Source organism: Oenanthe melanoleuca, chromosome 3 (genome assembly GCF_029582105.1).
Source record: "Oenanthe melanoleuca isolate GR-GAL-2019-014 chromosome 3, OMel1.0, whole genome shotgun sequence".
Classification (NCBI taxonomy): Eukaryota; Metazoa; Chordata; class Aves; order Passeriformes; family Muscicapidae; genus Oenanthe; species Oenanthe melanoleuca.
Window position 1 is genome coordinate 17,688,036 of NC_079336.1, and position 24,501 is coordinate 17,712,536.

Genomic DNA, 24,501 nt, shown 5'->3' on the forward strand with positions numbered 1-24,501 from the left:
TATTTTTAAAAAATGTTCTATTTGTCTCAATATGAGACTTTTATTTCTGAAAATATCTCTGCTTTCCCAAGTGACCAAGTAAGTAATGAGCTTCTTTTGTGATAATTTTGTAGAAGTTGCACTTCAATTGGCATTTTAGAAAGTTTCCTCCTGACATAGTGGTGGTCAAGTTGTTCAAGTGATCTAATGCTCAAATATTAATATTGTTTTTATTTTTATTATTGTTGCTGTCCTTATCTAAAAATAGAGATGTTTAATCTGGTGGGAAACGTAAAGTAAAATAAAAATAATATAGCATTTCATTTTTTTGAAATGTGGGGGACCGTGAGTCTGTGAATTCTCTGATTGTTTTCTTTCTCTGCTTTCTCTTTCAGGTTATCACTATAATGACCTTGTATCCCCACAGTACTTGAATCTGATAGCCAATCTCTCAGGCTGTACAGCCCATCGACGAGTGAACAACTGCTCGGATATGTGCTTCCACCAGAAGTACAGGACACACGATGGAACCTGCAACAACCTTCAGCATCCCATGTGGGGCGCTTCTCTGACAGCTTTTGAACGTCTGTTGAAGTCGGTCTATGAAAATGGATTTAATTTGCCCCGGGGAATTGAGCCCAGAAGACTCTCGAATGGCTACGCACTCCCAATGCCTCGCTTGGTTTCAACTACTCTGATCGGGACGGAAACCGTGACTCCTGACGATCAGTACACTCACATGCTCATGCAGTGGGGCCAATTTCTTGACCATGACCTTGACCTCACTGTGGCTGCGCTGAGTGAGGCCAGGTTTTCGGATGGTCAGCACTGCAGTTCCGTTTGTACAAATGATCCTCCGTGCTTTTCAATCATGATTCCGCCAAATGATCCCAGAGTTAGAAATGGTGCGCGCTGCATGTTTTTCGTACGCTCCAGCCCAGTGTGTGGAAGCGGCATGACATCTCTGCTGATGAATTCTGTGTACCCACGAGAACAGATCAACCAGCTGACTTCATACATTGATGCGTCCAACGTGTATGGCAGTTCGGACCACGAAGCACTAGAAATCAGAGACTTGGCAAGTCAAAGGGGTCTTCTGAGGCAGGGCATCGTACAGAGATCTGGCAAGCCCCTTCTTCCATTTGCCACTGGCCCACCAACAGAATGTATGAGAGATGAAAATGAGAGCCCAATACCTTGCTTTTTGGCTGGTGATCAGCGCTCTAACGAACAGTTGGGTCTTACCAGCATCCACACTTTGTGGTTTAGAGAACACAACAGAATTGCCACAGAGCTACTGAAGCTCAACCCGCACTGGGACGGTGACACAATATATCATGAAACACGCAAAATTGTTGGTGCAGAAATGCAACACATAACATTTAGCCACTGGCTCCCTAAGATCTTTGGAGAGGTAGGCATGAAGATGCTTGGCGAATATAAGGGTTATGATCCCAGTGTTAATTCTGGCATAACTAATGAGTTTGCAACTGCCGCTTTTAGGTTTGGTCACACACTCATTAATCCTTTTCTGTATCGACTGGATGAAAACTTTGAACCTATTCCACAAGGCCATCTACCTCTTCATAAGGCATTCTTCTCTCCATTTCGGATTGTAAATGAAGGAGGCATTGATCCACTTCTAAGGGGATTTTTTGGTGTTGCTGGTAAGATGCGTGTCCCGTCACAATTACTCAATACAGAATTAACAGAAAGACTCTTCTCCATGGCACGTACTGTGGCTTTAGATCTGGCAGCTATGAATATTCAGAGAGGCAGAGATCATGGAATTCCTCCCTACCATGATTTTAGAGTTTACTGTAATCTTTCTTCAGCTCAGACTTTTGAAGATCTGAAAAATGAAATTAAGAATCCTGAAATCAGGGAGAAACTTAGCAGGTGAGCCTGAGGTGAAGAAAAAGTCAATTATCTAAATGTGCATGCAAAAACCAAATGTCTTATCTAGAAAAAGATACTTGCTAAGAAAGACTTAAAGGGATATTTTAAGAAAATTCCATCAGTACCAGAAAATAGATGTTAACAATTTCTACTTGCAGATAATTTCTCTACATCTCTGTGAAGAATAAGAATATATACAGTAATACATATACTGTATGTGTTCGCTAAATTATTATTATGAAATGCCTAGTTTTGTAAATGCTGTTAAATATGAGTGCTATTTCAGTGTAAGGTCATATTAAATGCCAGCTTCATGCAAGTATATAGATGTTCAACTTCATTAATTCTGTACAATGAAACAAATGTCAATATCGTCCACTGTAGTGTCATGTGGACATCCTTCACTACCAGTAATTGCTTTTTCTTTAGACATTCAGTGTTTGAAATTAAGTCTACATCTACCTGCCACCCCTAGATTATTTGCTCAAAATTAAAGAGAGAATTAGTCTCAGCTCATTAATAGAAAAAGTGTAAAATAGAAACGAGGCACAGGAAAGAGAAGCTACAAAAAAGAAACACTTCTAAGAAATCAGAAGAAAGCTGCTAGGAGAAAAAAAAAGCAAAACTGCAGGTTAGACATGCAGACCTACATGGGATATGCAACCTGCATTGCAGGATTTCTTGCATATACACCCACAGCTTGTTCACAAAAGATGTAGTGCTATCACTACATTTTTTTCCTTTGAGTTATTTGTGTCTCTTGCTCTTAGCTTCACCATGACTGATTAGTATGTAAATATAAAATATTTGTTATTCAGTATTTGTGTTTTTCAATTTATAGGTTGTATGGCTCCCCACTGAACATAGACCTCTTTCCTGCTCTAATGGTGGAAGACTTGGTTCCAGGGAGTCGATTGGGGCCAACTTTGATGTGTCTGTTAACCACACAGTTCAGGCGCATTCGGGATGGAGACAGGTACATTAAAATACCATGGAAACCAAAGTGAATTTTAACTTATGGATGCTTATTAGCAGTTGCAATGTCATGTTTCCAAAACAAATACCATTTTATGGTCATTTATGATTTTAAAATATAACTGAAATTATAAAGAAGACATTTAAAATATTGTTAGAAGCCATGATTCTTTATTAATTCTCTTATTTTTTGTGGTGAATGTCATAGTGACCCCCAGAAACACAACAGCCAACACATGCTGAGTTTCCTTTTGCCAGATATTCAAGTCGTTTATCTTTCTGAAAAAGTGCATGATGCCTCTCTTACTGGTAATTATTTTATTGGTGAAGAAATTGTGGTTGTTACTTAAGCATAGATTGGAACAGTATCACTCTGTATATATTACTCCTATGCATACTACAATACAAGCAGACAGGTTAATCCAAAGAGCACAACTTGATAATTGTTTTTAAATTACTTTAAATTGTTTTTAAATTTCTTTAAATTGTAATTATTTAAAGTAAAAATACTTTAAATATGTGTACATTGTAAGCAATTTCTCATTTTCTGTTTCTCGAATACTTGAAAGAAGAGAACAGCCATTTCTCTTGTCACAGCAGCCGGATCTTCTTTGCACACTTTCAGTACACTTGTTCAGAATCTGAAAAATCAGTATTTCCCTCATTTTAACATAATTTGTGACCTAGAATCCTTTTCATGGCATGGAGACTACATAGACTTAGGCTGATTAATTCAATCCTAATGAAAAGAAAACAGAGGAAGAATTAGGAAGTTAGGTTTGATTCTCTTTATTTAATGTTATTTTCTTGAATAAAGTTATTAAATTGCTCCCTAGGATATTATTTTTGTAGTCAATAACCCAAACCTTTTTCTATGCTGTTTTAAAATAACCCTCAAGCTTTTTTGCATAAAATATGTTTAAGAATAAAGCTGTAAAGCATAATACTTTCATGCCTGGAGGCAGAGAGAAAAAAAGGAGGAGAAATATATGCAGTATGAGCTCCAGGTTACTGGTGACAAATACCTATTTGTGTCACAACAGGATATCTATACTACTTTTTGTTTATATCTGTTTGCATTTTTCCAGCAAAAGCACTTTTTCCTGTTTTGTTCCATTTTGTTTTCTGGTACAACATTTAGAAACTATAGGAAAACATTGAATATTTAGGAAAGGGCATTCTGCTGTCCAAGGAATACAAATATTTGGAAGCGATATGCCAGCAAATAGTAAAATATTATTAGACGTAATGAAAGCAAGCCTTACTTCTTTGAAAAGCCTTTTCAATGGGCAGAGGATCAAAGCTGGTAACACCATTCAAAGCAGATGTGTCTGTGCATGAGCAAGGAGTGATATTTGAAGGGAACCTAACTTCATGTCAAGATGGAAATTTGAGAATCTGATTGTAGTACATGGAAATTCATTGGCTACTGCCCAGTACTTTATGAAAATTTTACACTAAATAGGTAAAATGAAATTTCTTAACCCTTCTTCTAAGTTTACTACTCGTTTTGATTTTTCATAAAGTTTAAAGAGCCTCCTTTTTCTGTTGTTTGAAATAGCTGGGGGAAAAGTAACAATATTGATACAAATATTGGGAGACAAATGTTGTCACAGTGAGCAGTTCCTATGTGTTAGAATGGTGTAAAATGTTTTCAAATTTGGAACAGTAACTTAAGAAATTTTCTTTTCCATGTGAAGCTTGCTTTTTATAGCAATGTATAATTTATATTTGCTATTGATAACAGGCTTTTAGCCTTTATGTGTAAAAAACACTATTTGAAACCACAGTGTTTCCTTCTTGAATATGAATTAACTGAGCATGTATGAGAAAGTCCCTGAATCAGTATAGTCATGAAAATAGTTCAACAGAAAAAAATTATTAACAAAATAAATCCTCTCCCTTATTTTGATAGTAAACTAGATATAGATTAACCATTCTTCTAATCCCAGCAATTTCATCAAAATATTTTCATGGCCATAAGGAAGTCGCCTACAGAAAGAAATTATGGTCATTTAAGTTTCCAACTTAAAACTCTTAAAACTTAGTAGTCTTGTGCCATTTTAGATATCCAGAGATACCCAAGGTATCAAAATGGGACTGGAAGAGAAATCAGATAATATCTTGAAGATGTCATCCCTTTCAGAGTGTCAGCATGACACCAGCTAGTGCTGAAGTGACACCATGAACTAAAATTTTTGCATTTGGATCAGTTCCTTAATACAATTTTAAGCTGGGAACAGGATTTATGAGATAATTAAACACAATATTGAAACATCTTTGAAAAACTGCCTCTTGTTTTTTTCACTAGCAGACTTGTCTTTTCTGTGAGATTACAGGTTGTGGTATGAGAACCCAGGTGTGTTCACGCCTGCTCAGCTCACTCAGATCAAGCAGACATCTCTTGCCAGAGTTTTGTGTGACAATGGTGACAACATAACCAGGGTACAGCATGATGTCTTTAAGGTGGCTGAATTCCCACATGGATATAGTAGCTGTGAAGATATTCCTAAGCTGGACCTCAGGATGTGGCAAGATTGCTGTGAAGGTCTGTACAGAGGTGCATTTGGGGGCAATGAGGTGTGTGCAGTTTGTTAAGTGTCTGTTTTATTTTAAGAAGATATTTTTGGGTTTTGTTAAGATATTACAAATTCTAGTCTGAAGTATAGCCCCTGTTAAGTGGGAAATCATTCCAAATTTTATAATAAATAAACACCATATAACAATAGTATCGATTTGAGCATTGCAAGGTGTATATAATTATTTACTTGTTTTCTTTCTTTTGTGGATACTCTTGTTCATTGCCATCTCTTCCAAAAATTAGGAGCGTGGGGTAATTTGTTTTTCCTGAAAAATAAGCTTTTTTTCTCCCAAAATAGGATTTCTTTAGCTGCATGGAGCACAGGACACTGCTTGGTGGCCTGTATGCTGGCTTCTGTCTCTCAGATTTTCTGCATGGCCTCTCTGCAGCCATCGTCACATCAGAGTCCACTGCAGCTGTAACTTAGTTAGAATCCATTCCCAAGAGATCTTCTGGATCATACAAAATGATTTTCAGTAGCATCATCAACACAATGCTTCAGAGGACAATGGCCTCTCTTTCTTGAGACAAGACTTGACAATCTCTCCTTGACAATGTCGTTTTCATTTTCTTTGGACATGCCCAGGCTGTAAAAGTATATTCAGGAATTTTGAGAACTTTGCTCTTGAACTCTGACTATTGAGAAATTGCTGTCAAACAAATTCCTAGTGTGAAAAGCGTTGCTCTTATTTGAGAGGATAAGGGTAGTGTGGGTTGATATTATTAGAATCTTATCATTCCCCTAATGTATTTCAGTACTAATACCTTGTAGATTTGCTGATGAAAGGTATCCAGATTTGTGTTCTCCATCTTTTCTACTACTGATTCTCTTGAGTTTAGTACTGTTGAGTAGACTATTCAATATTCTGTTGAAAGAAATGTATGAATAAAGAACTGGTGGATTGCATTTTTGGAAGAAGTCACAATCTTCCACTAGTGTCTTGTCCATTTAGCTCTTTTGGTAAGTGATAATTGTCCACAGTGACAAAATTCTTTTGTGATATGGCTCAGAACTTAAGGCAGAAGGTAAAAGTTAAACTGATGGAGGATATCTCCAGTTTGCTGCATTTACAGATACAGTAAATACTGAAGAAGGATTTATAGTGGTGTGACTGTACCATGAGAACAAACTCAGATATCATTAACAATTAAAAAGGTAGATAGAGATTTACTATTCAAAGTTACTGTATAACTTAACTTTTAAGCTGATTACTGTATTGTCTTATCCAGTAAACAAGTTTTCTTTTATATATCTCTCTAAGAAAATTCTTCCATGTGAGACTGTTCAAAATGCCAGTTATCAGTGTGCGACTAATAGAATAAAATGCTTTAAATTTCAATAAGATCTTGTACAGTATTCTAAGATCTTCTACAGTATTCCCCATATAAAATACCTTTCAGGCCTTACTCTAATTTTTACAGCTTTTTTTTAATTGGTATGTTACTTAGGTTTTTCTAAACAATGTTTACCAGGTTTGCCAGTTCCAAATTAATGATAATAGTTTCTAGAACCTAGACATGATTGACACATTGTAATTTTAATACAAAATCTTCCAGCGTGTCTTCAAAAAATGCCCTGACATATGCCAGAAGCATTAGGAGAAAATAAATTATCACTTTTTAAATGCTATACCATAAGTAAAGCACGTTCTTCCAGTTCAGGATAAGTTCACTTTGCCATGGTTCATGAAGCTTGACAGATAGTTTCACAAATACATTTTTATATTGATTTGGAAAAACAGTAAAGCTGTTCTGAGAAATTATGAGTTGATTCTCTAAATGTTGTGTTATCACTGAGCCCTTTAGAACAGATGTTATCTTTGGAAAGCCTTTAGAGTATTATTGTGTTCAACAACCCAGTTTGTATTTTCATTTAAGAAAGTTGCTACAAGAGAGTACCACTGGATGCAGTTTGACACTGCCAAACAAAAGAAAGGGTAAATAATTACTGTTTTGTGAAAGATTGCCTATCTGTATCCCTTTCTCTGAACTCCTGAAGCCTTTCAGGGGTTAATGAAGACAAAGTGAAGTACACATGGCTTGAACTGCCTTCTTGCATGGATGAATGACTGTGATGTTTTCTGTGGGAATCCAGTTTAAGCAACTGACGTAAAAAATTTCTTTCCTTCCATAGCTACTGCTCCTCTAAGGTGGGGCATAACTCAGGAACAGCATTTACTTTGAGCTGAATACATTAAAGGGGTCTGTTTATGAATTTATTATTATTATTATTTATTTAAAAGAAAAAAAAATTAAACCCTTCTCCATGTTTAAAATGCTTCTGATGATTTTAAAATTAAAATTATCCCAAGTTTAAATTTCAGATACGGAATATTGCTCATTGCACTTTATGTATGTTTCATAAGAGATCCATGTGTTCATCTGTATCAGCCTGGCTAAAAAACATCTGGTTTTGTTGTCCTTCCTGTTTTGTTAAAAGTCAAAATACTTTTCCATATAAAAGCTAGAAAAATTTCTTAGTTACAAAAATCTGCCTTGTAGATTTTCTTGAGTAAAGCTTGTATTTACTTTTTACACAGCAAAATATCACTTCTTTTTATAATAAAAAAATCAGATTACCTTTAGATTTCAGTTGGCAAATCATACAACAGAATTACCAGTTCATAATGGCAAAAAGTAGGAGTTCTACTGAAGTGCAGAAGTTTTCTTCTGTTTTCCTTCACTTTCTACCTTTCTTTGTCTTGTCAGAGATGATGAGTAATTGCTGGATTTGCTGCAGCTCTTTATTTGTGCAAAGAGCTTCAGATTTTCCATACAAGAAACTTTTGGTGTTTTATTTCAGGCTCTCTAGTGCAAAAAGTGTATTTTGAATTTGTATTTTTTAAAATAATCAATTTATGCTTTCATGATTACTCAAATGTGAGTCTTTAAAAGTTTCACGGTTTTTGGTTTTTTTTGTTTTGGTTGTTTTTTTTTTTTTATGTTGAAATAAGAATTTCTTTAACCTTTTGTTTTGTGTCAAAACCCATGAGGTTTTCACATGGACCCAGGAGGAAAATGGACAATGACCCTGGAGGAAGTGATTCAGATAAGATGCAAGTCATCCTTATAAGTGTAAACTGATTTAGAAAGATTTTTCTTAACTGTTTCTCAGTTAGGGAACAGCATATCTTCTCTGTCAGATTTTGTTCTTTTTGTTTATTTATCTGTTTAATTCAGGAATACAGCCTTATACAAATTATGATCAAAGATGTTTAAATCCCAGTGAAGTTCATTAGAAGCGTTAAAATACATTCTTAATCTGAATGCTTTTATTCTTGGTCATTCAGTAGATTAGACCTATATTTATGAACTCTTGTATTTTAAGACCAGAGGAACAATTTTGCTGTCTATTGCTTCTCTACTGACAACATTAATCTCTTACTATGCACTTCTCACTATGTTCTTTAATCTTCAATGAGAATACTAAACAGCACTGGGCTAAGCACTAAATTCTGTGGAATACAGTAACATTTTAAAATGTTAGCAGAAATCTCTGTGTGAGACTGGAAGTTCTATTTTGGCAAAAGGTATTGTTCACCAAGAATGCTTCAAAATACCAAAATTATGTGATTTATGCCTGAAAAGGTTTTGTCTTTACACATAACTTGTATGCTTCAGTCAGTCAGTTCATATATTTTTGCATTCTACATTCAAATTATCTTTTTACATTTAAATTTATGTTTAAAAACAGTGTATTTTAGCTTAGTAACAATTCAATCTATGCCAGGCTACTAAAATCAAGTTCCAGGGTGTCTAATTATAAGGATGTCATCCTTTTTATCTTTGAATGGAAGTATGCTTAATATAGCCCAGTGTTTTTGTATGATTACATATTTTACTGAGACAACAACATCTGGACCTCCTAGTTCTGGTAGTAGACTGATCTCTAAGCTGTGAACTTTGAGATCAACTACAGGAAACATCTTTAATCTTAAAATTCCCCATTATATCATCTGTCAGATGACAATCCAAGTTGTTACTTCATCTTCTACATTCTATACCTTTTCCTTTTCAGATGTTTAAGTAATCTTTATACAAAATGTTCTGAGAAGATTACTGTTGGATTTTAGACTATCACATTACATTTTTGGTGCTGTTTAATTTCTGTTAGAAAGTCTTATTCAGCAGAAGAAATTAAGATATGCAGTGCAAGTGAAGGGTTGTTGCCCATTCTGCAGCTATTTTGAGTTAGGGCTTCATTTCACGTGAAAAGTCACTTTCCTATGTTGTGCAATTTTTAAGTAGCTGCTTTGTGAAAACATCTACTCAAAAAAATCTTTTTACATCAGATATTTTCAGTGTTCCTCCACCCTTTTACTGGTCCCACTAGCATGCCTACAAGTTCTTAATACCAATGCTTACAGTAAGAGTAACCTAATTTGCTACAACAAATCTTGGAGAACCAAACTAGTATCAAACAGGTATATGTGCTTTCTTTCAGATTTCCTCAGTTTTTCAAGTTGCTTTGTTTTGTTCTACTATTAAATTAATTCTCCATAGCCTATATTTTGAGGAGTGATTAATGGAGAATTAAGACTGCTCAGTGATTCTCTGTTGGGTTATTATCCAATTTGCATAACAGTTGCATTTTTAAAACCTTGCAGGAAATAGGATTTTCTAAAGATGTGGACATGGCTTCCATATACAAATGGAAATGCCAATTTCTTTATGGCAAGGGTTGTTATACATTGGAACAGGCTGCCCAGGGAGGGGGTGGAGGGGTCATCACCCCTGGAAATGTTCAAGAAATGACTGGCTATGGCATTTAGTGCCATGGTCTAGTTGGCAAGGTGGTGTTTGGTCAAAGACTGGATCTGATAGTATCATGGGTCTCTTCCAACATAAATGATTCTGTGATTCTGTTATTCTCTAAATGGATCAGTTTGACACTGGCACTGCAACAGTAGCTAACTTCTGGAAGAAAAAACTGTCCATAGAGAAAAAAAATTCTTAGGTTGCTTTTAAGCATTCACTTTTTCTACAGAAAATTAATTGGAATGGGTAGAGCTAATCTGGGAACATTTTAGTTTAGCTGGGGAAAAAATACCAGAATTTCATGCTTATTTTTCTTATTTACATCTAAGGTATTCTTCATTAAGAATAAAAGTTTAAAAAAAAATAGAAATAAAAAAATAGAAGAAATTTCTTGATTTAGGCTTTCTGAAATCAGAAGCATTTTGTTCTCCACCTCTTATCAGTGACATTCCTCCCTGTTGTACCTGAAACAGAAACCAAGAACAAGAGCTGTTAATTTGGCAAGTTGACATATTTGAGTTTTAAAAAACACAGAAAGTCAGATCTGTGTACTTAAAGCTGTCACTGAACATGTGGTTCTTATATTTACCACTCTAGGGTGATAAAACCTTCCCAGGATTTCAGACCTTTGTTTCTAAGAAACAACCTAGGAATAAAAAAAATAACCAAAAAACAATGGGCCATTGTGTTATTGTACCCCCCCAAAAAAAATTAACAAAAAGAAAAAGAATCTGTATTATGCAAGATGACCATAACAGTTACTGAACAAAGGAGGATGGCAGAAACCTTTCACATGTTGCTTCCAAGAGAAACTAAAGATTTTGTGACACTTAGGAAAACTTTAAGCAACACATTGCTTTAAGAAAAAAATTCCTTTGAGCAAAATTAGTTCTTCAGGAACCCTTCAGTATGATCCTTTTTCTCACCATACTAAATATAGAAGTGTCTAAGGGTGTTCAAAAATGCCTTCATGCCGAGCTTCTTACAGTCACACTGGTCTGTTCCCATCTGAAAGAGTTTGCTTTCTGAGTGGACAGCAAGTGGGAAACAGTGGAACACACATGAAGAACAAACAATATGTTGGCAGCAAATACCATGTGGTACTTTGGTGGGTACTGTTATTATAGGAGGAAAGTAATGCATTTATTAAAGAATGGGACAAACCGCAAGGAAAGAAAGGGAACAGGGAATTGTGGATAATTTGTGTTCAAAAATGATCTGTAGATATTGGTTTTGATCTGAAATTTTTATTTTTTTTTTTTTGGCAATCATCTTTTTCTTTTTTTGTGTCTTAAATGATATTAAGCCATTAAGACAAACTTAAATTTTTCCTAATATAGAAATTGTAATATTTTAATATATGTAATAGTTCAAAACAATTAGAAGTAGTCTAAGATACCTAATTTTGTGTAATCACAGCAACCCTACATTTGTTTCTCTAGTTGCTCATTTCAGCAGTGTTTATGGACTTGAAACTTTAGCAATAATTTCTGTTAATGCTTCAGGTATTCAATCAAAATTCAAGACAAATACTTTATAAATGTTACTGAGTTTCTGATTTAATTTGTTTTAGTGCAAATTAAGAGAAACATTATGGAAAATTACTCCTTCCTGTGTTCAGTTGCTTTCATGGCTCATTCTGCTAATACCAGACTTAGCTGAGAAATGTCTATGGCATCCTGTATTTAGGCTTTCCCTTTGGTTTTAGCAGACTCTGCTTCTAGCAGCTGATCATGTGGTTTGTTCTTGCTTCAGCTTGGCCCAATTATAACTTTTAGCTTTAAAGCTTCTCTGAACAGAAATGAGAAAACTTCTATTTTCTCATTTTCTCCTCTGTCAAGTGTTGTTGTGGTTTTATTTTGTTTTCCTTTTCTTTTTTAAATGGGACTTTTTCCAGATACTCACTGTGTTTGGAAGGCTAAATAAAGTGAACTGGAAGAAGGATATACTTCACCCTGTCAATACATCCTCTTAGGATCTTAGTAGAAGATTTCTGTCATAGATCATTCTCAGGGTTGAGACTTTTACTCAGTGGTGGAAGGAGTTTTAAGGTCTGGTGATACATTCAGATTCCTCAGATTTGGAAATAAGATTCATCAACCTATGAAGCATGTCTGCAAATTTGGAATTTGATTGAAAATTCCCTTTCAGATGGCAAAAATAAAAAATAATAGTGGCTGGGATAGATGAAGAACCCACAGAGTGGCTTTTCTGTCACTGTTTTTCTTATTATGTAGCTGCCCTGTTTGCCCTGAAAATAAATGAGAGAGGAATTTCACCAAGAGAGTGAAAGTTTCAGAAGTGAAAAGAATAGTTAAGTAGCACTATATGGGTTTGTTAAAATTGTATTTATTCCCTTGTTTCACTTGAAAAAGGTGTTCTGTGGTTAATCTCATTCTCTGCATCTAACTAGCTTAAATGTTCTATCACTGAGATATATTCATCTGCCATCAACCAGTTCCAGAGGAATCAGACTGAATGTATTACTTGCCTTTACCAATTCAGAAAACACTGCAAAACCATATTAATATTGTAACTGCTGAAATAAACTGTAGTTTATGTGAAATTTCTTGTCTGTTTGCAGACTGTAGAACCAGAGGACAATTTAATGCATTTTCATATCACTTTCGGGGGAGACGTTCTCTTGAGTACAGCTTTCAGGAGGACAAGCCTCTGAAGAAAATGAAAATGTCCAAATCAGTGAGGTGAGACTTTTTTTGTTTTTTAAAGAATTATAAAATAAACCCATTTGTTTTCAAAGTGTAATGAAACTGGATGATTTCTTTGCGAGCACATGCCATTTTTTTTCCATTGTCTGCTTTCTCGAGTTTATTATTGATGTGTTTTATTCTGACACTTCTACATATCTACTAACAATAAACCACTTTTTTTCAAGCTCATATTTGTGTAAAACTCTTTGTGAGTAGTATAAGGATAGTACTTTTGTTCTTCCTGCAGTTTTCATGGAAAAAAATCACTAATGAAGTGTAATTTGGGGATTTGAAATGCCACATTCCTAAAGTGCCTGTAGTAACTAAATTAATCTAAATTATTTCATTTCCTACTTGGAGCTTCTAGATTCTCCTGTAGAAATAGGAGGATACCAAGTGCTGATTTCAGTTGCATAAAAATTTGTGATAATGGTAAAGATTGTTTCTGGTACCAAAATACTTCAAGCAGGAACATAGAACAGCAATGCTAACAATATTGTTTATAACACCCTAATCCTCAAAATATAGCAAGGAAGTGAATCACAGTTTCAGTCACAAATTATCAGCTGAACAGGGTCCCTACACTTTCATGGGAATGAAAACTTATGTATGAATCAGTGACATGAAATGAGTTCTGTTCAGACCATTTCTTGTGAAGATCATGGTGAACAAATTTGAGACACTTGAATTGTAGCTCTTTCTATTAGGATGAATTCTTTTGACAAATAAAACTTTCTATTTGAGTGATGATGATGATGATTAAGCACAGAATACCCATTCTGGCAAGGAAAGCATCTAGACAGATACATAAAGAGATAAATGAATTTCAGCAATTTCAAATACTCTGGAGTTGTTATAGTACTTGAAGAAACACCATGATTATATTCCACTTATTTGAGAGGAACCTGTCCCGAAATGAAAGATCCTTTAGGGGTTTAGGATTTTAGACAAGAGAAGACAGCAGCTCTGTATCAGCTGGCTTATAGATAATATGAGAAGGTAGGTTCCTTTGAAGTAATCCTTGAAGAAGGATGTTTTGTCCATCTTGGCAAGTGAACTGCTAGAAAAATTTACAAAACGGCAATTTGCTTTTTAAGGATGCTAGTCCCATGATTCTAAAATTGCAAAAGGGGTTAAATAAAAATGAAAGCAAGAAAAAAATAAACACATCTAAGTACCAGCTTGAATGTGTTTCAGTCCAATTACTAATTAGGAATACAAAATAGTAGATTTACACTACTTCATTTGTGGTATAAATAAAGCTAAAGCAACCTCAGTCATTGAACATTCCCATGAGTTCTCATGCTCAGTGTTGTATTTAAGTTACATTTGTGGCAAGAAGGGTTTTTTCCTCCTTATTTTAGCTTCTCATTTTTAATAACTTGAACAGGTGGGGAAGATTAAATATTTTGTTATACAATAGCAGCTGGTTTACTTGAACTTCGGCATGTTATGTTGTTTAGAGTTCTTTTTCTCTAATTTAGATGAAAAACGATGGGAAACTAAGTAGCTTGAACCTCTGCCAGTAAGTGCTGTTTTAATTTATGCAGGAAGATTATAAATCCTGAGCCCTGATATATGAGAATTTCTTTGCCAGTTCATTCTTTGGGTATCTCTTAGTACTGGAGGTTACATGTTAACAACATAGTAATGCCTGTAATTATTAATGGGCTCAAGAATCTTCAAAAAATTAAATTGATTCAAGGATCTTAATGTAATAACTGACTTAAAAATTAGTGTTAGCCATGCTTTTGAATGCCTGTTTTTTCAAGTTGTACCAGATAATATATTGTTAGCTGCAGACAGCTCCTTTTGTTACTCTCTCTCATCAACAGATTGAATTGATTAACACAATTTAGTGTTATATATCCATTATGAGATATCTGCTGGAAAATACTAAAGAAAAAAGACTTTAGATTTTGTGTACTATAAGCAGTATTGATGCCAAATGTTAGTTAAAAATTTGTTCATATCTAGAAGTACTTCTAGATTTCTTCATTTATTTATGAAACCAAACTTTCTCCTTTTTAAAGTCATATTTCTTAAGATACATGTTTTGCTAACAAGTCTGTAGAGGAAGGATCTATGGTTCAGAATGTGAAGTGGGAATTTCATATTGGAGGGAACACTTTTTAAGACTCTTTCACTTCCATCTGTTTTCGTGTTGGAGTCTCAGGGGTGAATTTAAGGTGATGCTCTGTAGTGTCACTGGTGACAACTTTGTGTGTACCCCTGCATGAAATACAAAATTTTTCTAAGTATAAGAAATTCACTGTTGCTAGTGATACTGACAATAATCTAGAGCTCAGCTGTCCTGAGTCTGTCTTCAGCACCAGCTGGTCTTGTGTGCCATTGTGGTTCTTAGTCCTACATTTGCTGGTTGCTCTTCTTTTACATTTTTGTTAAGTATCCTAAAATACCTATCCAAATAAAAATGAGTTAGATGACCATCCTGACTTGGCATTCGTTTGTTGCAGTTCTGTGAAACAGAGTAAATATTTTCGTAATGCCACAGCCACCTCTAATGAAAATAGAAATGTACCTGCAGTGAATGACTTCAAAGAATTTGTTTTGGAAATGCAAAAAACTATCTCAAGCCTCAGAAATCAGGTGAGATGATATCATGAACTAATTGTAGTCTATCATGTCTAACTGTAGATTTAATTTTTAATGTTTTCCTAACATCTGGCTTATATTTTAATATTTAGACATCCCCTGCAGACAAAACCCACCACATAGTCTCTCAAACAAACACCAACACAGAAGATGATGTGTTATTACTCTTTATTTCTGTGTTCTTTTGAAATCATACTGAAATATTCCACAGCTGGACCCTCTTGACTTTTGAACCTGAAGCATTGTGTAACCATTGTATACTAAACACAGAATTAATCTTTCTCTAAAAACTGATGTGTAGTGTTAATAAAATACTTTTTACCATTTGAAATGTATACAATTTGTGTAAAGCAATGATTAAAATTCAGGCTTCATAAGAAGTAATGTGCCAGACTACAGCTGTAAACAGAGTTAAGATCTAGATCACTTAGAGAAGACTTTACAATGTTTGCAGGTAAACTCTATTCAGCCATAGTAGAATCCCATTTTTAAAATGTACACCATACTGAAATTAGTAAAAAATTCAAGTGAACATTGTTAATTAAAATGATTTTAAAAATCCCTAAAAATTTGCTTCCTTTCCAAAACATTTTTGACAATTAAATTTGTCTTTCTGCACATGAAACATAAAGTTTTTTTCTCTTTTATGCTCTAGCTGAATACTCCAATGGTAGGAACAATGTATTTTCTGTTAGCTTTCCTTTGAAAGACTATCTCCATATGTATTACCTGTTTCTTTTAGCATTATAAAAACTAAGTAGTGAGAAGAAAAACCCAGACAAGTATAAGAAGGCTTATGTAGCATGTATTATAAGAGAAAAAACAGAATACTTTACACAAATAAAAACCTTTTGTGATTCAGTTAGTAACTTTCTTTAATGTTTTCAGATAAAAAAACTTGAATCACGCCTCAGTAATTCTGATTGCACTGATGAAAAGGGTAAATCATATTCCAGCAATGAAACCTGGAAAAGGGACCCTTGTACTGTGTGTGAATGCAAAGTAAGTATATGGAAGTTAATTTTGAGGTAGAACTTAAAATTTTGCTTCTAAAACAACAGTTCCAGTTTTGTGCCTGCTAATTTCTGGGTAATTTTTTTTATGGTTCTTCAGTTCTTTTTTGCAGAAAATTATATTATTCAGATATCCCTGCCCTGGACATTATTTTTTTGATACAGCTGTTATCTAATTTTTTAAAAATATATACCTGTATTTTCATTTATATATAGTTATATGGGTAAATTTAACTGCAAAGTTCTCACTTTTGCAAAAATCCAACCAAATGCATAAAAATCAATAAAAGCTCATCTGACAGTGCTAGATTGTAATTTTCATCTATCGGAGAGAAATTTTTTAAAAGGTAATAAAAAAAAATATCTTGGTGCTTGGTACCCCAGTCCCAGCTGAATGTTAGACAAAAGCAGATATGCTGCTTTTTCAAAAGGTGTGGTAATGCAGAGAGTGCCTTAACCTTCTCAGTGTAAGTTTATAGTGAAACAAACTGTGGAGTTACCATGTAAGTCAGGTTCTTGCAGAGAACGAGCGAGAATATTTTCTGCAATAACATGAAAATGTATTTCTTATTTGGAACATGTGATTAAGTTTGTTTTTGTTCTGTTGTTCTGCTCCTGGCACAGGGTGCTCAGATCACCTGTTTTGTAGAATCCTGCCCGCCCGCTGACTGCGAAACTCCTGTGAAGGCTGAAGGAGATTGCTGCCCAGTCTGCTTACAACAAAATACTAATAAAAAGAAGCCATAAGTCTACTTTTTAAGAGTTTAGGGTGCATACTCCTCAAATCATATCAGTGCCTGCTGATGGCAAAAACAGGTAACTGCAGTCCTAACAGCAAGAAACCAAGATTTACAATATTCTAATGGTGCTGTAACAGTATAACATAATGCATAATTTTATTTTCTGCCCATGAAGGTAAATCACAATGCAAACATTAACAAAAGGGAAAATAGCAAACAGGTCAAAGTTAATTGTGTGTTATACTTCTCAGGTTAGACAAACTCGAACTGGTGCTACTTTGAAAGAACACTGTCGGGTAGTTTTAGGTACCCAAAATGACTGAGTTTAGGATTTACTCTAAAATGAACACTTTGTTTCCTATCTTTACTTATCAACATGTAAAGTTTACTCTCCCTTTCTAGTACCAGTCTGTCTTGAAACTTAACTTTTTGCTGTTATTTAGTAAAATGCCAGGAAAAGGTAAACACGAGGTCACTGTGCCTGAAGCAATGCCATAGCCAGGCCAGTTTCTGCAAACATCAATGCATGGAAATTCTGTTAAATCACACTATCACTGCTGGGCCTGGACCAGCAAGGAAATAAAGAAAGCTTTCAACATCCTTTCCTTAATTTAAGGAGCAAAGTTAACCAACTGTTCAAGGGAATAAAAGCTAGAATTAGTAAGGAAGTATAAATAACTGTAATTGGAAGAAAGCAAAATTATTGTAGATGTAATTGACAGTGTTCCTCATTCTAGGGAAACATGCATGACAGAGTAGCCTTTGATTTTAAAAATTAGCATAATCCTTTTCGTCAAAATATTTGTAATTGCTTGGCAACATTTGTTTGTTTGTTTGTTTCATTTATTTTAAATCTTTGTAATATAACCATCCAGGTCAGTTTGAAAGCATGCTTCTCTTGGTCTCAGATCAGCTCATGTAATTGTATGGCCCTGTTTTGAAAATGTGAAAAGATGTCACATGCCATTTTTTATACAAAGATTCCTACTGATTCCTTGTGCATATTATCAATAGACGTATGTTCCTGATTATATTGTGGCACTGTTGAAAAAAAGAAAAATCAAAATCAAGCAGCATGATTAATTGTGGATTGACTACTTTTTCTGACAAGGTATTTGATTTTATTTTTTTTCCAGTTTCATCTAGTGAATATATATTTTTACCTCAATATTTTTATCATTCATGTTAAAAATGGTCCGTCAATGGACTTTCTCTCCCATTTGAATGTTTAACATTATAGAGTACATGCCTACACTAGCATTTAAAGTTGTGTACTTTTTAGGATGCAAACTGCATATTTTTGACCAGGAATTACATTGAGTGAAGGACAACTATCATACCTCATTTTACAGCTTTTTTTTCTGTTTATTTAGAATTTATTCTTTCCCTGAATACTTAATTTGTTAGAGGTAATTGCCCTGTCATTTAGTCCTGAGTCAGGACTGACTAGAACCAGAGCTAGTTCACTGGTTCACTGACTTCTGAGTTTAAGCATTCAAGTTCAAGGGACACTGATTGGGGTATCAAAGAAATGTGCACAAAATTAAACCTCCATATGTTAAGCATTTCAGATTATGCAAACAGACTGAGTACTTAATTATTGCATGGTAGAGCAAATACCTGTCTAATAACTAACCTAGCACAGCAATATGAAATCCACTATCATATTTTGGCACATAATTTCTCTGATTACTAACATTAATAATTTCTAATTTGATAAACTATTACCATGACACACATTCAAACTTTGGTATAACTTTAAAGCTTACTACAGAAACTTTGTTTCATAGTATGGTAGAAGCAGTATGTACATGTGAGTGCTGTGTTAAAGGTGTGTGGTACACATGGAATTGCAATTTATATTTTTAAGAATATTTTAATTGATTTTATATACAATGTTTTGATTTATGTAATATTCTTTGTTAATACTTCAAGAAATTGTGTGGCGAGCATGCTTGAGTATCATACGGTTCCTAAAGATTGTCATTCCTGTATTTCTTTGATACTCTGTGTTTTGTTGACTTTTCTTTAGAGTCCAAACCACATGTCTCGTCCTGTAATTCCAACTCAGATGGAACTCCCATTGACCTATAGCAGAAATTCCTCAGAGAGGAAGGGTTGCAGAGCTAAACCAAATATAATTTAACTGTCCAAACAGTTAAATAAGGCAGTAATACATCCAGCTGGTTACTACTTGCATTCTTTCTTTTCAATTTTATATTAAATAAACTTTCTCAAGATTTCTGCTTATAGGAGAAGAGAGTTTCCATTTTATACATTATAAAATAGTACCTTATATCTGATTGTTCCTGTTCTCCAGCCTCCAGAGTAAGGTGGGAGGTTTTCTTTGTTGTTCACTGTTTATTCCTATGGTATATAAAATGGGCTTTGGAGTCTGGATATGCTTAAACAAGCATAAAAAAAGTCTGATATTGAGTTATTTTCCACCATCAATCTGTTTATAAACCAAGAAAAACAGGTCTTTATCCACAGTCTAAAATGTAATCAGTCATAGATTGTACTAGTTCAGTTTTATTGCAGTGTCTCTCGAATCAGTATTGATTTTAACATTTCTGAAACAGTGGCCGATGGCTACATGATCATTTCCTCAGTATCCACTGTGAGAATATTGCTGTAATATGATGCAAATTTTACATATTTATTTTCTTTTTTAATGTTACCTAAAGCAAAATCGTCGTTGTTGTTATTTTAATCAGTAAATTTACCAAAGAACTGTTTGCACTGTGTAATGAATGCTTTTCAGTTAAAATAAAATGGCCCACATTTCCAATTTCAAGATTTCTTTTTGTACATGTATTCTTAAATTATTTGCTAAAGTTCCAATGTGTAGGCTTTGCTAAGATTAATGTTACTTATCTTAAGCAGGATTGTCATAATCAAGACTGTTTCTGAGAAGTAAGCAATGGGCTAATGAGTCATGTAGATTCAGTAGTTTATGTAACATTACAACACATGGAATTGAAGTATCTGTTCACTGTTTTCTTCTAGATGATTGGGAAAAGATACCATAGGCTTAGGAAGGATATTTAAAAATACACTTATTTCTTAGCAAAATGCATTTTTTAGGCCTTGGTGCTGAACTTTTTTTTTTTATTTTTAATGGGAATGTCATAACTGTTATTATTCAAATACATACAAATTTAAGGCTCTTCTTACAGTTCCTCATGTCTCCAAACAGATCCAGTCATGACTTTCCAAGCACTTGATTCTAGATTCATTCTTTTTTCACATCATTTCACCAATAGATACTCAGATTCATACAATCTCAACTCAAAATGAGTCTTCAGTGCAAAAGCCTTCTTCTTTACCTCATTTATTCTTTTTGTCCCAGGATATGAATTACTGCTGAACATGTTATGAGTAGCTCTCATCCTTTGGTGAGGTGTTGGGATCTCTAGGACAGTAGGTCAGTTGTTTTGTCAGATTTACTTGAAATTCATATGAAGAATTTTGTGATACAATATCACTGAAATTATTATAATTCTAAGTTATCTTATGGTGATATGGGAGAAGTTAAAGATGGACTCCAAGAGACAAAGTTAAGAATTGTGCTCAGGTTGCTCAGGAATTAATTTCACTTCACTATAGTTTATATGGTTTATAGTTTTTCATAAGGCAAATCTAGAAAAGCAAAACTGCAATAGGTCATTTGTATATTTTCCAGCAGGCTGCTGAAATGTACTGCTGCTCACCCACTATTAGTGTTAATTGCCTAGAAGTTTGCTAACAAACCACAGAGTGTAGACATTTAGAATAAAATGCACTTTTTACTTGCACTGATACTGATATATTTGAGGAAGACTCAGCTACATTTGAAATAAATCAAGTAAATTGACTTTATTTCTTTTAACTGATTACAGCTAAGAATCATTTGCTGCAGTCTTTATAACCTCCCATAGTCATTAACTTTGTTTTGTAAAATAATATTTCTCCTCATATTTTCTTTTGAATCCCCAACTAGTTTCATGCTTTTTTACCTATAGTATATACCAAATCAGTAATCATTGCAGAGAGACCATTAGACATATTGGACTGTTCCATGGTTTTAGTTTGAAAACTAGATTAAGGTATCAAAAGCTGGGAAAATTTAACTAATTTTCTCAAAACATCTGCATTATTTTGTTGTTGTATTGTTCAAATAGTTTAAGTTTGCACACACAGCGTAATAAAATTATAAAATTACCAGTAGAAGAAAAGACTGCCTAATGTCCTCTAATGGTCTCTCATCTACAACATGGGGTTCAGTGAAATATATTTCAGAATTCACTTGACTAATTTTTATTTTGTACAAGAAAAAATAGGATCCAATATGTGAATAAGCTGTGTCAAAAAAGAATACTAATATGAGCATATGCACATACTTCATTCATGCTGGGAGTTTGTCAGACTCCCAGTGGAATGAAGCATTATCCTTATTAAAACTTATGTGAACCAATAAATTGCTAAATGGATAGTAACTCAATACCAAAACTGTCCTGACCAGGTTTGGATTATGATGTACCTAATTTGGAGATTGTTCTGACTCATGTAAAGGCAGCGTTGTCATTTAACAGCGTATTTTAAAGCAGACACACTAAGAGCACCAGACTGTTTTGCAGTTGTCCTGTCTGCTTAGTTCATAGGACCATAGAATCAGCTGAGTTGAAAGGGACCCACAAGGATCCCTGAGTCCATCTCCTGGCCCTCAATTTCCAAGAGTCACACCATGTGCATGGAGCATTGTCCAAATGCTCCTTGAGCTCCGTCAGGCTGGTGCTGTGATCACTTCCCTGGGGAGCTGTTCCAGTGTTCAAACACCCTCTGGTTGAAGAACCTTTTTCTGACACCCAACCTAAACCTCCCCTGACACAGCTTTTTGCCATTTCCTCAAGTCCTGTCTTTGATGATGTAATTACTTTACTTTCCTTTTTTTTTTTTCCACTTAGCCTGCTGTAACATGACAAGGAAACATCTGCACCTCCAGCATACTTTCCCTTTTCTTTTGGGCCTGTTGTATTTGCTGTCCAGCTGGCAATGTTATGAATGGTCCTTTCATGGGGTTAAGCATTACAGCTGCTAACAGATGGAGCAGAGTACAGATCAGATATGTCTAAGTTACAAGAAGATCTGGCTGGCTGTGTTTAGCTCAAAAGCTATGAATTGGATATATGTTCAGATTTGGAAATGGAATAAACAAAACAGCAATTCCTGAAGAAAAGGAATAAACTTAATTGTTGCATTTGATAAAGATGTTTGTGGGGTTTTCTTGATGCCTCCCTCAGTGATCCAACTTTACATTCCCACAAGTCATGTGCTGTTGCTCAGTTGCCAAAACAAATCTCCTTATCTACTTATATCTTTATGAGATGCTGCAAGTGGTGTGCAGCCATTCCAAGGACTGAAATGGCAAAGTGCTTCATGTCTCTTTTCACACAGATAAGTATGAAAAAGGTGTCCAGAGGGAAAAAAAGTAGTCAGGAATTGTCCAGAGAAAATGAAATAAACGTTTTGTTTTGGCAGGGAGAAAAAAAGAAATATTCATCAAGACCTCTGAATTTTTTTCAGACAAATGCAAAAATTCATTAGGAATATAGGAACAGATTATTATTGCAAAGCAACACATATACTAGACTGCAATAGAGAGTCCTGAAGCACTGGGAAGAAATTTCATCATTTATTGAACCAGCTACTATTGGTAGTAAGACAGGCTTTTAGTCCCCTACCTCCACTCTGGCCGTTGACTCTCCTCCAATGAAGATTTATTTTTTTTTCTCTCCTACCTGCTTTCACAGCTAAAGGACTTAAATATGAGCTCAAGACTGAAGGTCAAGTTGTTTATTATTAGAGCAAATCATCAGCCAGACCCAGAATGGCAGGTCCTGGCTGGTGAACAAGGACAAGAGAAGCCTGAATGTGATGCTTCAGAGAAAGATTAAAGAGTCAGCCAGTTAAAAACATTTCCCAGAGGGACATACAGGGCTTCCTGTTCTTTTCCTGTGATTGGGTGATAGATTTGGCACTGTTAATTATGGATTTCATTAACATAAATTTCACACTTTCATGGAATTCTGCTAGGAGACACCAAGCTGGGGGCTTTCTCTTTCTTAAGTCACTCCTTTTGTAGAAAGCCATCTTCTTGCTGCACCTGAGAGGTAAGTATGACAACCTTTATATATAGAGAGCAATTCCAGTTGTTGAAGGAATACTCAAGCTGGTTTAATCAATTATTTTTAGAGAAAGGCTTTGATAGAAAGTCAGGATTTGCACTGTGTAGTAATACACAGTGTAGGTTGTGTTCCTTGTGATAGTCCTGTCTCTCCTTTCCCTTTCAGGTTTCCTGTATTGCAGTTCTTAGATCTGTCTCTAATTTAAATTAGATTAAAACAAGAATAGCCCACACTTGTAAAAGAGCACAAAAATATGGCTGAGGAAACTGTTTATATTAGAAATTTAAAGACTTTGGTCTACATGAAGCTATCACTGTGGTCAGGAATTTTGCATATTTTAGTGCTGGATTTGCACCACTGGAAAATAAAATGCCTTGGCCTGCAGAACAGCCATGGCTGGCAGATGTGAGAACTTCCTAGTGCCTCTGAACTCCACCACAGATCTGGAAAATTACTCAGACACAGATGAAGACCTGAGTTCATTCAAGCCTCAGTGTCTCTGTTGAGACTTACAAGTACCAGTTTGGTGGCCTTTGTGGCACCACTTGTTTACAAGCTGTTGGAAAGGAGTGTGTCTCTATTCTCTGCTGAATTACTGGTTATTATTTGGCTTCTCCACTAGAAACCCTGCAAACCATCTTAGCTGTCTTGTAGAAGCATCTGCACTAGCAGTATTTAACTATTACCACCTTAAAATCCATAATATTTATTATTTGGACTATTTAGAATATTTAGAAAAGTTGCTTGCATGGTATTTTTAATAAATAGTGAATATATAAAAGGCAGAGAATAGAAGAAAATGGAAATGCCACAACAGTTACACATTTATTTTGTAAACCAAATCTTGAGTAGTTGGCTGCTTAGTAATAAGTCCAAACTAGAGTGTAAATTCCAGACTTTCACAGAAAGTGTTATAGTTTTACTTTCACAGGTTCTTGCTAAGCAAACAAGATACTAGTACTAAGTCTGGTCTGAAGAAAGCTGATGGCAGTGTCTGTGCCAGCTCATTTCAGCTGTTTAAAATCATCATCCTAATTTTCCTATGGGATTATGGAAAATGTA

The 24,501-nt window shown here is 34.8% G+C and overlaps 1 protein-coding gene across 2 annotated transcripts in view; it reads left to right on the plus strand.

The window, feature by feature from the left end:
* Nucleotides 1–20,063, plus strand: part of PXDN (peroxidasin) — an 81,637-nt gene extending 61,574 nt beyond the window's left edge. Inside the window, exons 17-23 of one of the 2 annotated variants that reach the window (XM_056487907.1) lie at nt 375–1,878; nt 2,720–2,854; nt 5,193–5,401; nt 12,777–12,897; nt 15,381–15,513; nt 16,408–16,521; nt 17,157–20,063. In XM_056487907.1, coding sequence (XP_056343882.1) covers nt 375–1,878; nt 2,720–2,854; nt 5,193–5,401; nt 12,777–12,897; nt 15,381–15,513; nt 16,408–16,521; nt 17,157–17,279 — 2,339 coding nt within the window. In that variant the 3' untranslated portion in view covers nt 17,280–20,063. Of the gene's footprint in view, nt 1–374; nt 1,879–2,719; nt 2,855–5,192; nt 5,402–12,776; nt 12,898–15,380; nt 15,514–16,407; nt 16,522–17,156 lie in introns of those variants that run through there. The other variant, XM_056487908.1, reaches the window with a different exon arrangement.
* The last annotated feature ends 4,438 nt before the right edge of the window (nt 20,064–24,501 follow it).